The sequence below is a fragment of the Hypanus sabinus genome, chromosome 7 (genome assembly GCF_030144855.1).
Source record: "Hypanus sabinus isolate sHypSab1 chromosome 7, sHypSab1.hap1, whole genome shotgun sequence".
In the NCBI taxonomy this organism is placed as follows: Eukaryota; Metazoa; Chordata; class Chondrichthyes; order Myliobatiformes; family Dasyatidae; genus Hypanus; species Hypanus sabinus.
This window is the reverse complement of record NC_082712.1, coordinates 92,395,328-92,409,089: the sequence shown is the minus strand read 5'-3', so window position 1 is coordinate 92,409,089 and position 13,762 is coordinate 92,395,328. Positions and strand designations below refer to the sequence as shown.

Genomic DNA, 13,762 nt, shown 5'->3' with positions numbered 1-13,762 from the left:
AAAGCTAGTGCCTATGATGGAGCTGGCTGAGATTACAACCATCTACAGCATTTCCCAAACCTTCATACCAGACAGTGACACAACCAGTTGGAATACTTCCCATGGTACATCTGTAGAAATTTTCAAGTGTCTTTGGTAACATACCAAATCTCCTAGTTCCTAATGAAATACAGCTGCTGGTGTGCATTCATCAGTATGTTGGGCCCAGGATAGATTTTCAGAGATATTGACACCAGGAACTTGAAACTGCTTGGCCTTTCCACGGCTGACCCCTCCAAGAGGGCTGGTGTGTGTTCCGTCGACTTTCTCTTCCTGGTCCACAATCGGTTCCTTGGTTTTAGTGATATTGAGTGTAAGGTTGCAGTTGCAACACCACTCAACCAGGAACCTATCTCACTGCTGTATGCTTTTTTTTTGTCACCATCTGAGATTCTTTGTTTAGAAGTTATAAAGCATAAAAATATCAAAGCACTTATAATTATAGCTACAGTTAAAGAATTTTTGGCAAGTAGTTTATGGAATTTGTAAACTTCTGACTTCAAATGTATACTGTATATATTTTTAAAATATACACACACACACATTTCTGTGTCTAATTCTTGGGCATACATACAACTAGGATGCCTAAAACTTTTGCCCAGTACTCTATTTGTCAATGTGGAGCAGATAGCAAGTTTGTAAATCTGGCGGGAGCAAAGGATGTTGGGAATAGCAAGGATGGAACACCATGGGAGGGGTGTGGGACAGGAGGAAGAGAAGGAGTGCCAGGGTGAGGGGCGGAGTGTTGGTGTGGGTCCAGACACACCCAGCCCTGAGACCTCAGGCAAGGTCATTTGATTCCAAACAATTGTTTTGCTGATCATTACAGAATGTTTCTCTGGTGTTTTTCTCTCCCTGCCCCCTTCTCGCTCTCGGTTCTCAATAGAGACTCATATCAGAATCAGATTTATCATCACTCACATACGTCATGAATTTTTTTTTAAAATAAGAGAACGGTGTGAAAAACATAAAACCATCTAGTGAGTGGCAGTACTGTGGGTGAAAATGCCTTGTTAATGAGAGATGTCAGAGAATGGCCAGACTGGTTCAAGCTGACAGGAAGGTGACAGTAACCCAATTAACCACGCATAGAGTCATAGAACACTACAGCACAGAAACAAGTCAAACCAAATCTGCCTGGTCCCATCAACTTGCACCTCTCATCCATGTACCTGTCTAAATTTCCCTTAAATGTTGAAATTGACCAAGAATTCACCACTTGCATTGGCAGCTTGTTCCATGTTCTCACCACCTTCTGAGAGAAGTAGTTCCCCCTCATGCTCTGCATCACTATAACTCAGATCCCTTGTAAATCTACTCTGCGCTCTTTCAATCTTATTTAATTGTATTCATCCTGCTGTGCTGCACGAGATTGCCGTTCCCAAGGCTCCCCAGAAGCTAATTTTTTTTGAAATGTATTATTTCTGTTTTTACACTATTTTAATCTATTCAATTTTCATATATATTTACTGTAATTGATTGATTTTCTTTCTTTTTATATGATCATGTATTGCATTGTACTGCTGCTAGGTTAACAAATGTCACAACACTTGCCAGTGATGATAAATCTGATTCTGATTCAGGTCTTTCCTGTACGTGACCAAAACTGGACACAATACTCCAAATTCAGCCTCACCAATGTCTTACACAATTTTAACATAACACCCCAACTCCTGTTCTCAGTATTTCGATCTATGAAGGCCCATGTGTCAAAAGCTTTCTTTATGACCCCATCTACCTGTGACACCATTTTCAAGGAATTGTGGATTCTGCACTCCTCCATGTGTGTAAAACTGTGTAAAACCTACCCTGCTTGGTCCCCCGCCCCCCCCAAGTGCAACACCTAATGCACAACATGTTAAATCTTGAAGTGGATGGGCTCCAGTAGTAGAAGACAACAGAAATACTTTATACACAGAAATACTGGGAGGTACTAAATCTACCACTTCCATCGGAAGCTCTTACACACCTTCAGATACCCGTTAAATATTTCAACCTACAGTATGACTTCCATTTGTAGTCTTACCCAACTTGAAAGCAGCAAGCTTGCAAGCATCTATACCTGTTACAATTTTATATCTCTCTAATATTTCAGAGTCACAGAAAATTACAGCATAGAAACAGGCCCTTTGGCCCATCTGTACTCTTTATTCTTGTGCTCCGGGGAATAAAATCCTAACTTGTTCAACCTTTCCTATCACTCAGGTCCTTAGGTCCCAGCAATATCCTTGTAAATTTTTTCTGCACTTATTGATATATTTCCTGTAGGTAGGTGACCAGCCATAGTCATACAGCACAAAAGCGTACCATTCAGCCCAATTACTCCATGCCAATCACAATGCTGATACAAATCAGTCCCATTTGCCAGTATTTGACTTAAGTCCCTCTAAACCCTTCTTGTCCATGTACTATTCAAGGGGTTTTAATGTACTTGCCTCAGTCATTTCCTCATTCCATAGAAAAATACTTTGCCCTTTGGCCCATCTCGTCGAACCATTTTAACCGGCTCCTCCCATAGACCTGCACCAGGACCATAGCCTTCAATACCCCTACCATCCATGTACCTATCCAAACTGCTCTTCAACATTGAAATCGAGCTTGCATGCAGCACTTGTGCTGCACCTTGTTCCACACTCTCACTACCCTCTGAGTGAAGAAGTTCCTCTTTATGTTCTCTTTAACCCATGACCTCTAGTTGTAGTCTCACCTGACCTAACTGAAAAAAGCCCACTTGCATTTACCCTATCTATACCCCTCATAATTTTGAGCTCCTCTATCAAATCTCCTCTCAGTCTTCTATGTTCCAAGAAATAACGTCCTTATTTAATTTTTCCTTTAATTCAGGTCCGCCAGACCTGGCAACATCCTTTTAAATTTTCTCTGTAGCCTTTCAACCTCATTATCATCTTTCTTGTAGGCAGGTGACCAAAACTGCATGCAGTACTCCAAATTAGGCTTCAACAATGCCATATACAACTTCAACACAACCCAATGACCACCTTCCAGTGAAAAAGTTGCTCCTTTGTTTCCTATTAAATCTCTTCTCCCCCCACCTTGAAGCTATTGCTTCTGGAGAGAAAGACTGTGCATATTCACTTAACGTATGTGATTTTATACACCTTGATCAGACCACCTTTGCCTCCTACACTTCAATGAAAATGTCTCAACCTCTTTCTATAATTCAGTCTTTCAAGTCCCAACAATATCCTTATAAATCTTAAGCCCAGAGATTCTGCAAACACTGAAAATCTTGTGCAACACACACAAAAAACTGTCAGAATTCAGAGGGTGAGGCAGCATCCATGGAAAGGTATAAACAGTTGATATTTTGGGCTGTTACGAATGAGGAGCAACTCTGATGGGCAGAAGGGTGCAAAGTCCCCCCCCCCCACCTTTTTGAGAATCGCAAAATTGCTATTATTTCGGGTCTGATACCCAGCAAATGAGAGAGATAAACAGCTCATGTCAGTAATGAGAGAGAGACAACGCAGGGATACACAAAGGTTGGAATGTCTCCCATTGACAAAGAGAGAGATTACTGCTATTGCCTCTTGAAGAAGGAATTGTGTATTGAGTACTGTTCTATTCATTGAAACCCCTCAGGGGGCAACCAGAGTGGTCTGGTTGAGGGATTGCATCATCCCAACCTGATTGACACCTGAGACCCCGTGAGTGGGGATAAAAGTAGGGTCTGGGGAACACCCCTCAGACGCACCAGGAGAGACGCTACGAGACCAGTGGGGGCTTGTGTGTGTATCCACCCTTGCCTGGGTGACGAGTCCTCCACGGAACGGTCTAGCTAAAGGACGGAGAGGTCATACGTGAATGGCCACAATAACAATGCATTGACGGATCAAGATCGTAAAAGGAAAGTCGGCAAGTTACTCTCTCTCTCCAACAATTGCAACACAGTGATCAGCAACTACTGCAGCCTGCATGAACTGAACTGAACTTTATATTTCCATCAGACAATTCATTATCCCCTAGACAACGATAGAACTTATTTCTTATTGATTATTATTATACCCACACTTTTAGGTTTAGTATTGATGTCGTATATTATCTGTATATTTGCATTGATATTATTTTTGTGTATTTTTACTAATAAATACTGTTAAAAATAGTATCATCAGACTTCAACGGATACTCCTATCTTTGCTGGTAAGATACCCAGTTACGGGGTTCGTAACAGGGCCGTGACCCTTCATCAGGATCAGATAAATCTCCTCTGCACAAAATTGCTATTGCAAGGTGACTAAAACTGAACTCAATATTCTAACTGCAATGTTACAGGAGGGTTTGGGGATTTGGAGTCTGATGTTCTTGTTGGAATTTTTATGTGTGGGTGATCTGTTAGTTTTTGTGCGAGGGATGGGTTGGGGGTTGTGGGGTTTACACGTTTTGTTTCTTTTTCTATTTTGTGTGGAGGGCAGTTGATTTCTTTTCTTTCAACGACTTCCATAGTTTTTCGTATTTCATTGCTATCTGGGGAAGACAAATCTCAGAGTTGTATTCTGCGTACATACTTTGATAATAAAATTAAGCTTTGAATATCTGAAAATTGTTTGTCAATGCCCTGACAATTAAGATACCCATCATACGTAACATAGCTCTGGATTCCTTTCGCCATAATACATAAATAATTCTAGATTCATTTTACAGCCATTCATTAGCATTGTTCACAGCAGAAAGATTGACTATGTTTATCTTTGTGCACAAATTTATGTTGTTTAAGTTTCATCTTACTTGCAATTTGATAGTTTGTGGTCAATTTTGCAAATAGCTGTACAGCATGTGTGAGCAAATTCACCCTTGTCATTGACAGCAAAGCCCAACTGTGCTTCATATTCCTGTAAAGAGCCATGCACAGTCCATAACCAACATCACGGTTAATCTTATGAGGTTCTGTGGGTAAGACAAATCACCACTGGAATCTCAGTGATATGAAATACAAGAACGAAGAAGAAATTTTCCTTGTATACTTTGACATGGCTAACTTTACACACAATTTTTGCGTTAAAACAAAACATCATGTGCAAATTCACATCACCAAGAAGAAACTCACCTGTGAAACGCAGGCAGTACAGCAGGAGTCTCTGGTCAAATCCAGCCCGAAGGTTAACCTGACAGGAAAAAAAAAAGTGGAGAGAGAGGGAGGGAGAAAGAGAGAGAGAGGTGGAGAGAGGACTCCTTTAATGAATTCTAGGGTCTTAGGATAAGTGAAGAAAGGGTTTGGAGGAGAGGTTGAGACATTCAGTTGTGGGGGGGGGGGGAGCAGAGGGTGTAGCAGGGACCAGAGCAAGAGGCAGAAAAGGATGGAAAGAGAGGGGGAGAGACAGAAAGGGACAGAGACAGAGACAGCAGGCTTAGATGAGTTAGGTGTAGATCACCACTGCTTTGGCTCTCTCTCGTCTTACTCTAATCCTTTTTCTTTACCACTATTTTGATTTTAAGCAGCTTACAGGAGATATTGCAATCGTCTCGGGCAGAAATGATGGGGGATGGATGAGCGAGAAACTGGTTGAACACTGCATGCCGATTAAGAGAGTCTTTTTACACAGTTCACAGCTCAGGTTGAGGCACCTTTGTTGGGAAGGCAGAATACATGGGTGGAGGAGACTCACACCTCCAGAGACCCGAGTTTAATCTCAAACCTCCTCTCCTTCGCGCTCGCCATCTCCAACCTCTCCTCTGTCTGTGTGTGGAGTTTGCACCTTCTCCCTGTAACCATATGGGTTTCCTGCATGCTCCAGTTCCCTCCCACACTCTAGCAACATAGTGGGTCAAATGGCCACTATAAGTTGCCCCTATAGTGTGTGGGTAAAGGGTAGAATCTGGGGGGAGTTGATGGAAATATGGGGAGAATGAACGACAGGAAAACCTGGGGCTACCCTGTGAGCTGGCAGAAGCACAACAAACCAAGTGGCCTCATATGGAAAAACAGACTATTCCATATTCCCAGCTGTCAGCTTACATCCCTGCAGGGTCACTCTGTTTCAGCATTTCAACCCAAAACACTGACAATTCTACATACCACCATCTGCCTCTGCCCCCACTCCGACCCAGACAAATGCTGTTTGACCTGCAGAGTTCCTCCAGCAGTTTGCCCCCTGTCAATTAGTTGAGTGAGCTGCTGAGTAATTAGGGAAAGACGTTCTGCGTTCACAACCTCTCTGGGCTGCAACTCTCAAATCACCCGCTGCTCTCAGAGTGAAAACCCACATCCCAGAACTTCTGCTAGAGTCTCACCTGTCTTTGTGATCTCATCCTCATCATCTGTTTTCCAAAGAGAAATTGGTTCTTTCTCCTTACCATGATTGGGCTCCTGTAATCTTACGCATCTCCATTAAACCTTTGTTCCTCTGAAAAGGACACAGTGAAACATCTTCCCCATCCCACCATTACACCATCCAGTTGAAGCAGCCATGTACATGGTGTAATACAGCATCGAAACAGGCCTTTTGGCCCAACTCGTTCATGCTGTTCATGGCGCATACTAAGCTCGTCCCACTGGCCCATATCTTTCCAATCCACGTACTTAAATTCTAAATATCTTTTTAAATGTTGTTACTATGCCTGCCTCAGCCACTTCCTCTGGCTGCTCAATTCCAAGCGCATTGCCAGAAGAGGGCTGAGAATAGCACAGAAGCCACATAATATGGAAATAACAATTCTTTGATTATGTCCTGCATATCATAAGAGTCATATAGCACAGAAACAGGCCCTTTGGCCCAACTCATCAGTACTGACCAGATTGCCCACCTAAGCTCATCCTACTTGCCCCATATCCATCTAAAGCAGGGCTTCCCAACCTTTTTGTGCCATGGACAAATACCATTGAGATCTGTGGACCTCAGATGGGGAAACCCTACTCTAAACCTCTCCTACCCATATTTACTTACTGCCTGTTATGCCGCTGGCATTTCAGACAGCAATGAAGGCCTTCCATCTCTGTCTGCCTATACTGTCACAGTATAAATGTAGAAGGATTCTTCATTGCTGTTTCTGTAACAAACTTGTTTTTATCAGTCAGGGTTGTTAGCCCTGAGCTGAACCCCCGAATCTGGAGGACCAGTGGACCACTCTTAGTCTGGCCTCTACCCTTTGATCTGCTTGGCTTGGGTGACCCTACCAAGAGTCAAAGCACAAGTCCCTGACTCCAGCCAACATGGAGGCACACAAGCCTCTAAACCCAACAACAAGGTTGAGCTCCTCGAGGAGGTTTCTTATCCATGTACCTGTTCAAATGCCAACTAGGTCCTCTTGGAGCTTATTCCTTATTCCATTTACTCTTCACCCTGTGTGTGAAGAAGGTCCCTTTTAAATCTCTATTCTCTCACCTTAAACCTAAGCCCTCTTGTTTTTTGGTTCCCCTTCCCTGGGGGAGAAAAAAAAAAGAGGACAGTGTGCATTCATTCTATCACCCTTGGGGCAGCACGGTAGCATAGTGGTTAGCACAAACCATTAGAGTACCAGCTGTAAGATTGGAACTCAATTCCCACCGCCACCTTTAAGGAGTTTGTATGAGGCTGCCAGCCACCCTCTCCAGGTTCAGTCCGTCAGTGGAAGTGGTTGGTTCTGTGACACTCTGTGGAGAAGGAAGGGCACGACAAGACACAGAAGTAGTCATGGTCATCTACTGCAACCAAGGAAGATCCCAGCTGTGATAAACTGGAACTGTCCTTCTGAGATCGAGAGAATGGAACTGCCCCAGTGCAACACTTTTCCATTTTAATCTCTCCCGCATGGGTCCTTTTGGGCGGTTCACATCCATCATCACCAGATACAATGGACCATCAATCACTACAACGCCAGCAACCCAGGTTCAATTCCGCCAGTGTCTGTAAGGAGTTTGTACGCTCTCCCCGTGACTGTGTGGGTTTCCTCTGGGTTCTCCAGTTTCCTCCCACATTCCAAAGATGTAAGGGTTTGTAGGAATTGGTCACATGGGCGAAGACTCATTGGCCCCAAAGGACGTGTTATTGTGCTGTATCTTTAAAGAAATGTTATGCTCTCGACAATTCGATAAAACTTTGGATAAAGTGCAGAATCACAAAACTGCACTTAGAGGAGGGATGATGGCGTCTAACAGCAACTCTTTTGCTTGCATCTTCAGAATCAGCTCAACTTCTTTATTATCTTTAATATCTTTATTTTTCCCTTTCAGAGTTGTTCTGAAGACCCTGACCTGGAGTTACACGCAGGCTTCGGTTCTTTGTGGGAATGGGACCTGTTCTTGGGATTCAACGACTGGCCACTATTCAACATGCCAAGGGTTTGGTCTGAGAATCTGGATCGCGTTCGGGAGCCTAAGATCTCAGGGCTCTGGGGACTGGCAGATCGAGGGTCGGTGTCACAGCAGGAGATTGGAAAATCTTTCACTGTGGGCCTGAGTACCTCAGGTCTTTCCGATCTTCCGACAACCAGCAAATCGTTGTTACGTCTCCCACTCACTGTGAAAATGGGGGACACCTTCCTCTCCCTTGCTAGGGCTGTCCAATTTCAGATAAAATGAGAAGCTTTTGAGGTAACTTTTGTCTGTGTCTTTGCTATTGCTTAGCACATGCTTGGGCTCAGTGACGGTACCAATGCTTGCTTTTTTTTGCCGGTGGGGGGAGGGGAGATCATTGCTAGCCGACACTAATGTGTGGGGGGGGGAGCTGGGGGGACTTTGGGGTTCTCACATTTAACTGTTGTTCATTCTTTGGGGCACTTCTCTGTTTTCGTGGATGTTTGTGAAGAAAAAGTATCTTCGGATGTATATTGTATACATTTCTCGGACATTAAATTTGAACCTCTGAACTATTTCACATACTGGGGATACAAAATATGTAAGGCAAAAGGATGTTTTTAAAAATAGCTCTATAAAGTTTATTATATAAAAATCAATATTAAAATAAGGCACTTAAGATTATTTACAAAAATAAACATACACACACGTGTGCACAAACATACACACACACACAAATATAGGGAAGCAAATGACAGCATGCAGACAAAAATCACCTGCGATGTAGGAGATTAAGTTCAGCTGTCACACAAAGCCTCTGGAAAGTACATATTAGTGCTAAGAGTTAAATAGTATAGGACGTTTGAAAGGATTTATCATCCTGGAAGTACTTGAAGGGGGGCAAGGGTAACATGCTCGTATAAAAAAGAACCAAATTTCTTTTGAACTGCCCTGAACACATGAAATCCTTTTCAGCTGGATGAAATGGAAGCCATGGAGGGTGACCTCTGCAAGCTGCTGGCCGTGAGCAAAAGCAAGAGGAGGACTGTGTGAACCCCCAGTACGATGTATTCCGGTCAGATTTATTCAGTCAGACTCAGGTGGGACACACACTGGGGTTACAATGTCCAGCACAGGGTCAGGGTAAGATGTTCAAGGGAGCACTAAATGAAATACTCACTCTCATGAGTATGGACAGGATGCCCATGCAAACATAAGGTATCACAGCCAGAATCTTTATCAGGAGATTCATGTGCCTCCTCAAAAAACTTTAGCCCTGCACAGTTCTTGGAATGAAAGTTCCTTTAGGGTCGCCATAATTAAGGATCTTGGGAACCTGACTTGGAGCAAACAAGCTTTCTGCTGCCTATGACAATTAACGTTTGGGACATCATCTCTTGACCACACAAAACCTGATTGTTCAGTAAATGTTATGACTATAAATGTAAGTTTCCTGCCATCTAAGACAATGGGTGTTTGGGCCATTACCTCTTGACCATGCACACAAAAATACATACAGCACGCAGACATGGGGAAAGAATAAATCAGTGATAAAGAAACAATGACCAGAAGAACAAGAATTTAGTCATGGGCATCTCCAAATGCCAATTGTTTAGTAAATGATACAGAAGCAAATCTAGATTTTAACCCAAAGCATTAAAGTGATATAAATGCCCAAAACAAACTGCCAGTATGTCAAGAGGTAAACAGGAGATTCATGCTCTGGTGGTATTACTGGTATATTAACTCTCCACAGACAGTTATGAGAAAGTTGAGGAGCTAAAATGAGGACGTGAATCAAAGGGTAGGTGAAATTGATGGAACCTGTCACCAGTGAGATGGAACAAGCTTTGAAGAGAGGGTGAACACAGTGAACAAAGATTGTCACTCCTAACCTACACAATGCTCAAAATTCAACTCCAGTATGCTGGACAGATTAGCACCTCTCAAACTTTCAGCACCTGCTGTTTAAAAAACAATTAGGTTCTCCACGGACTGAGTGGAATCTGATTCAAGCTCCCTCTACAACCGATCAAATCGCCTCTGACCATGCCAGAGGCAACGCCGATCAGATTTGCGGGGTCGCGTCTGGTCTGGAGATGCAATGCAGCCCTACCATACAACCAACCACTCACAGTTCAGTGTCAGGGAATAGCAACACCTCGCAGGTCAGTTTGCCTATCTCCAGATTGCTGCCTTGGCTCCCCGGCTGCCTCCTCCCTGGGAGGGCAGCACACCTCTCCTCTTGTCTTTACTAGAGCTGGGGCGATTCTCCGGCCTGTTGCTGGTGACACGCTTCTGGCTTGGCAGACTCTGAGGAGAGAGGAGAGGAGAGGAGAGGTCAGCAGGCAGATAGTAACCCCTCCACAAGTACCACCTTCAAAACGGAAATGCTTTTGACTATCCACATCAGTATTCACTCACAATCTGGCTAAAGCCATGGTCTATGAGAACTCGTCAAAGATCTTGAATTTGGGCTAAAGTTGTTGTCTTGAAACTAAGATTATTTTGTGTTTGTTTTGAATTGTAAGCAAAATGTGCAAATTAAAGTGTGTTTATTTATATATTTAAAAAAAGATGTAGCTCTTTCTAGAATATAAAAGCAAGGATGTGAGGCTGAGACTCTATAAGACATTGTTCAGACCGCACTTAGAATATTGGGTGCAGTTTTAAGCCCCTCATCTCAGAAAGGCTGTGTTGACATTGGAGAGGGTCTAGAGAAGATTCATGAGAATGATCCTGGAATGCAAGGGTTAATGTATGAAGTGCATTTAATGGCTCTGGACCTGCATTCACTGGAACTTAGAAGAATGAGAGGGGATTTCATTGAAACCTACCAAATATTGAAAGACCTAAGTAGAGTGGATATGAAATGCACAGACTCGGAATAGGACATCTCCTTAGAACAGAGATAAGGAGGAATTTCTTTAGTCAGCAGGTGATGGAATCCATTGCCGCAGACAGGCCAAGTCATTGGGTATATTTAAAGCAGAGTTTGATAGGTTCTTGGTTTGTCAGGACATCAAAGGTCTTGGGGCTGCGAGGGTTAATAAATCAGCCATGATGGAATTGTGGAGCAGACTCAATGGCTAAAATAGCCTAATTATACTCCAATGTATTATGGTCTTATAGATTTACCTGGTGGTCTTACAAAGGGTAACATTCAGTGGGTTTGGAATCAGCTGGGTGAAGACTGAAGATTTTTTTATGAAAAGATTAAAGAGCTAATCTCAGCAAAAGTGATAGATGGTCTGGCAGTATCTGAACACAAGATTTCTTCACTTTGGTCATTTTTCTTCTGTTGGTGAGAGTTTCCAACATCTTCTGCCTCTATTTGAGATTTCCAGCTTTTGTTGATTCTCATTTAAAGGGCTCATCAGCTCGTGTGGTGGGGGGTGGGGGGAGGAGAACATGCCTTCCCTGTGCTCTCAGGGGTTTTGTTTTGTAACTCACTAAAACTGCCCCTTCAGTTTCATGGATTACATGATTCAGGAACGGACATGGGGATATATGCCCCATTCAGGACATGTATTAGAAGTGCTGCAAACGCAGTGCCTCTAGCATTGTCAAAAATCCCTCCCATTCTTCCCACAATCTCTGTGACCTCCTATCATCAGGTTGAAGGTACCACAGCATAAAAACCAGAACTGTCAGGCTGGGTAACAGCTTCTTCCACATGGCAGTCAAGACTTCTTTCTTTTTTTTTCTTTTCAAATCTTATTATTATTATCCAAAATACAAGAGTACATCAAAGTAAGTAACACTTACAATGTCTCAAAAGAGAAAAAAAACAATACTAAGGATTGAAAATTATGGTGACACAAAAAAAGAGAAAAAATAACCCTACTAAAGCAAGAAAAAAGTGAGGGGAAAAAAAGACCCATTAGGTGTTCAACCCGGGAGCCATGCATCATACAAGACCTGTACAAGACTTCTTAACACCCAGCTGTCCCCTAAAACTCATGCCTGACCATCTATCACTGTGGCTGAGACTAGCTCTTTAATCTCTGAACACACATGTACACCCTATCTGAATGCATTCCACTCCCCACTCCTCTCGTCAACTCACTGACACACTCTTATCCTGCACTGGTCACTTTTCATTTTTTATTGCTGCTGTTTCATATATTTATACAAATGCGTGTTTTATTATGATAGTGTCAGTAACTTTATCCTGTCTTACATAAACACACACCTCACACTTTATGTCAACCTGTCAATTTTCAGGCCATGTCACTCAGGGACTTGTGCTAATATTATTTTGTGATTGTATGTGCTGGAACATTACTATATTCAAAGTTCAAAGTACATTTATTATCAAAGTATGTATGCAGTATACAACCCTGAGATTTGTCTTCACACAGTCAGGAAACAAAGAAAACTCTGGAACCCGTTCAAAGTAAAACATAAAATACCCTGCTCCCACACGCAAAAAAAAAGAGCAAGAACCACAGAACATAAAACAAAAAAGAGAGTCCAGCCTTATTCAGTTCAGTTCAATATAGGTTTCCCTGATCAGAATTGCTCAAATTAGCAACCCAAAAAAATGTACTGTGTTTTGCACCTTGGTTGCAGAGGAACAATGTTTTGCTTAGTTGTATACATGTGTATAGTTGAATGACAACAAACTTGAAACTGAATTGAACACCAACCAGGATAACACTGGAGAAAATTATACACAGCTTTAGAATTCTGAGTTCTTACATCCAGCCTGCAATCACTTGCTCTATCAATGAGTCCTTCACAAATAACTATCAGGAAATGGATAAAGGTGTGCCAGGGAAAAGGCATCAAGATTTACAAGCATGCTCACAAGATTATAGGGAGAAGGTGGACAGACTAGCACTTAATTCCTTGCATCTGAGGGGTAATCTTATAAGAGATATTTAAAGTAATGAGTGTGCACTGTTTTAGCCCCCAGAGGGAAAGGGAAACAAAATCGAGGGGGGATAGGTGTAGGGTGACAGGTGAGGTGGGATCAGGTGGGCAACTTCACCGAGGTTGGTGGGTATCTGGAATGAGCTGCCAGAGGATGTGGTTGAGGCAGGTAAATTAGTAACATTTATATGGTACTCAGACAGGTAAATAGATAGGAAAAGTTTAGAGAGATATGAGGCAAATGGGACGATCTTAAACAGACATTTTATATGGCACGGATGAATTGGGAAAAGGGGAGAGACCTGAGGCTGCAGACGCTGAAGTTCTGGAGGAACATTAAAAATGCTGGAGGAATTCACCATGTCAGGCAGCAAAATGGAGGGTCAAGACCCTTCATCAGGACTGGACTAGAAAATCTGATGAAGGGTCTCAACCCAAAATGTTGACTGTTAATTCTCCTTCACAACTGAATCAAAATCAGGTTTATTATTACTGACTTAGTCGTGAAATCTGTTGTTTTGAGGTACTGTACAAAACAAAAAACATGTTGCAATAAAAAATTAATAGATAACTAGACCAAGAGAGGAATAGTGAGGTAGTGTTCATAGGCCATTC

General features: G+C 42.5%; 2 protein-coding genes across 9 annotated transcripts in view; both read right to left on the bottom strand.

Moving 5' to 3' along the window:
- LOC132396998 (retinal guanylyl cyclase 2-like) overlaps nt 1-6,145 on the bottom strand; it is a 76,480-nt gene extending 70,335 nt beyond the window's left edge. Inside the window, exon 1 of the mRNA XM_059975193.1 lies at nt 5,105-6,145. The gene's annotated coding sequence lies outside the window, so the exon portion shown is untranslated. The remainder of the gene's footprint in view (nt 1-5,104) is intronic.
- Nucleotides 6,146-8,884: 2,739 nt separating this feature from the next.
- cntrob (centrobin, centrosomal BRCA2 interacting protein) overlaps nt 8,885-13,762 on the bottom strand; it is an 87,436-nt gene continuing 82,558 nt past the window's right edge. For all 8 annotated transcript variants that reach the window (XM_059975187.1, XM_059975184.1, XM_059975185.1 and 5 more), the window contains one exon: nt 8,885-10,582. In XM_059975187.1, the coding sequence (XP_059831170.1) occupies nt 10,448-10,582 (135 nt within the window). In that variant the 3' untranslated portion in view covers nt 8,885-10,447. The remainder of the gene's footprint in view (nt 10,583-13,762) is intronic.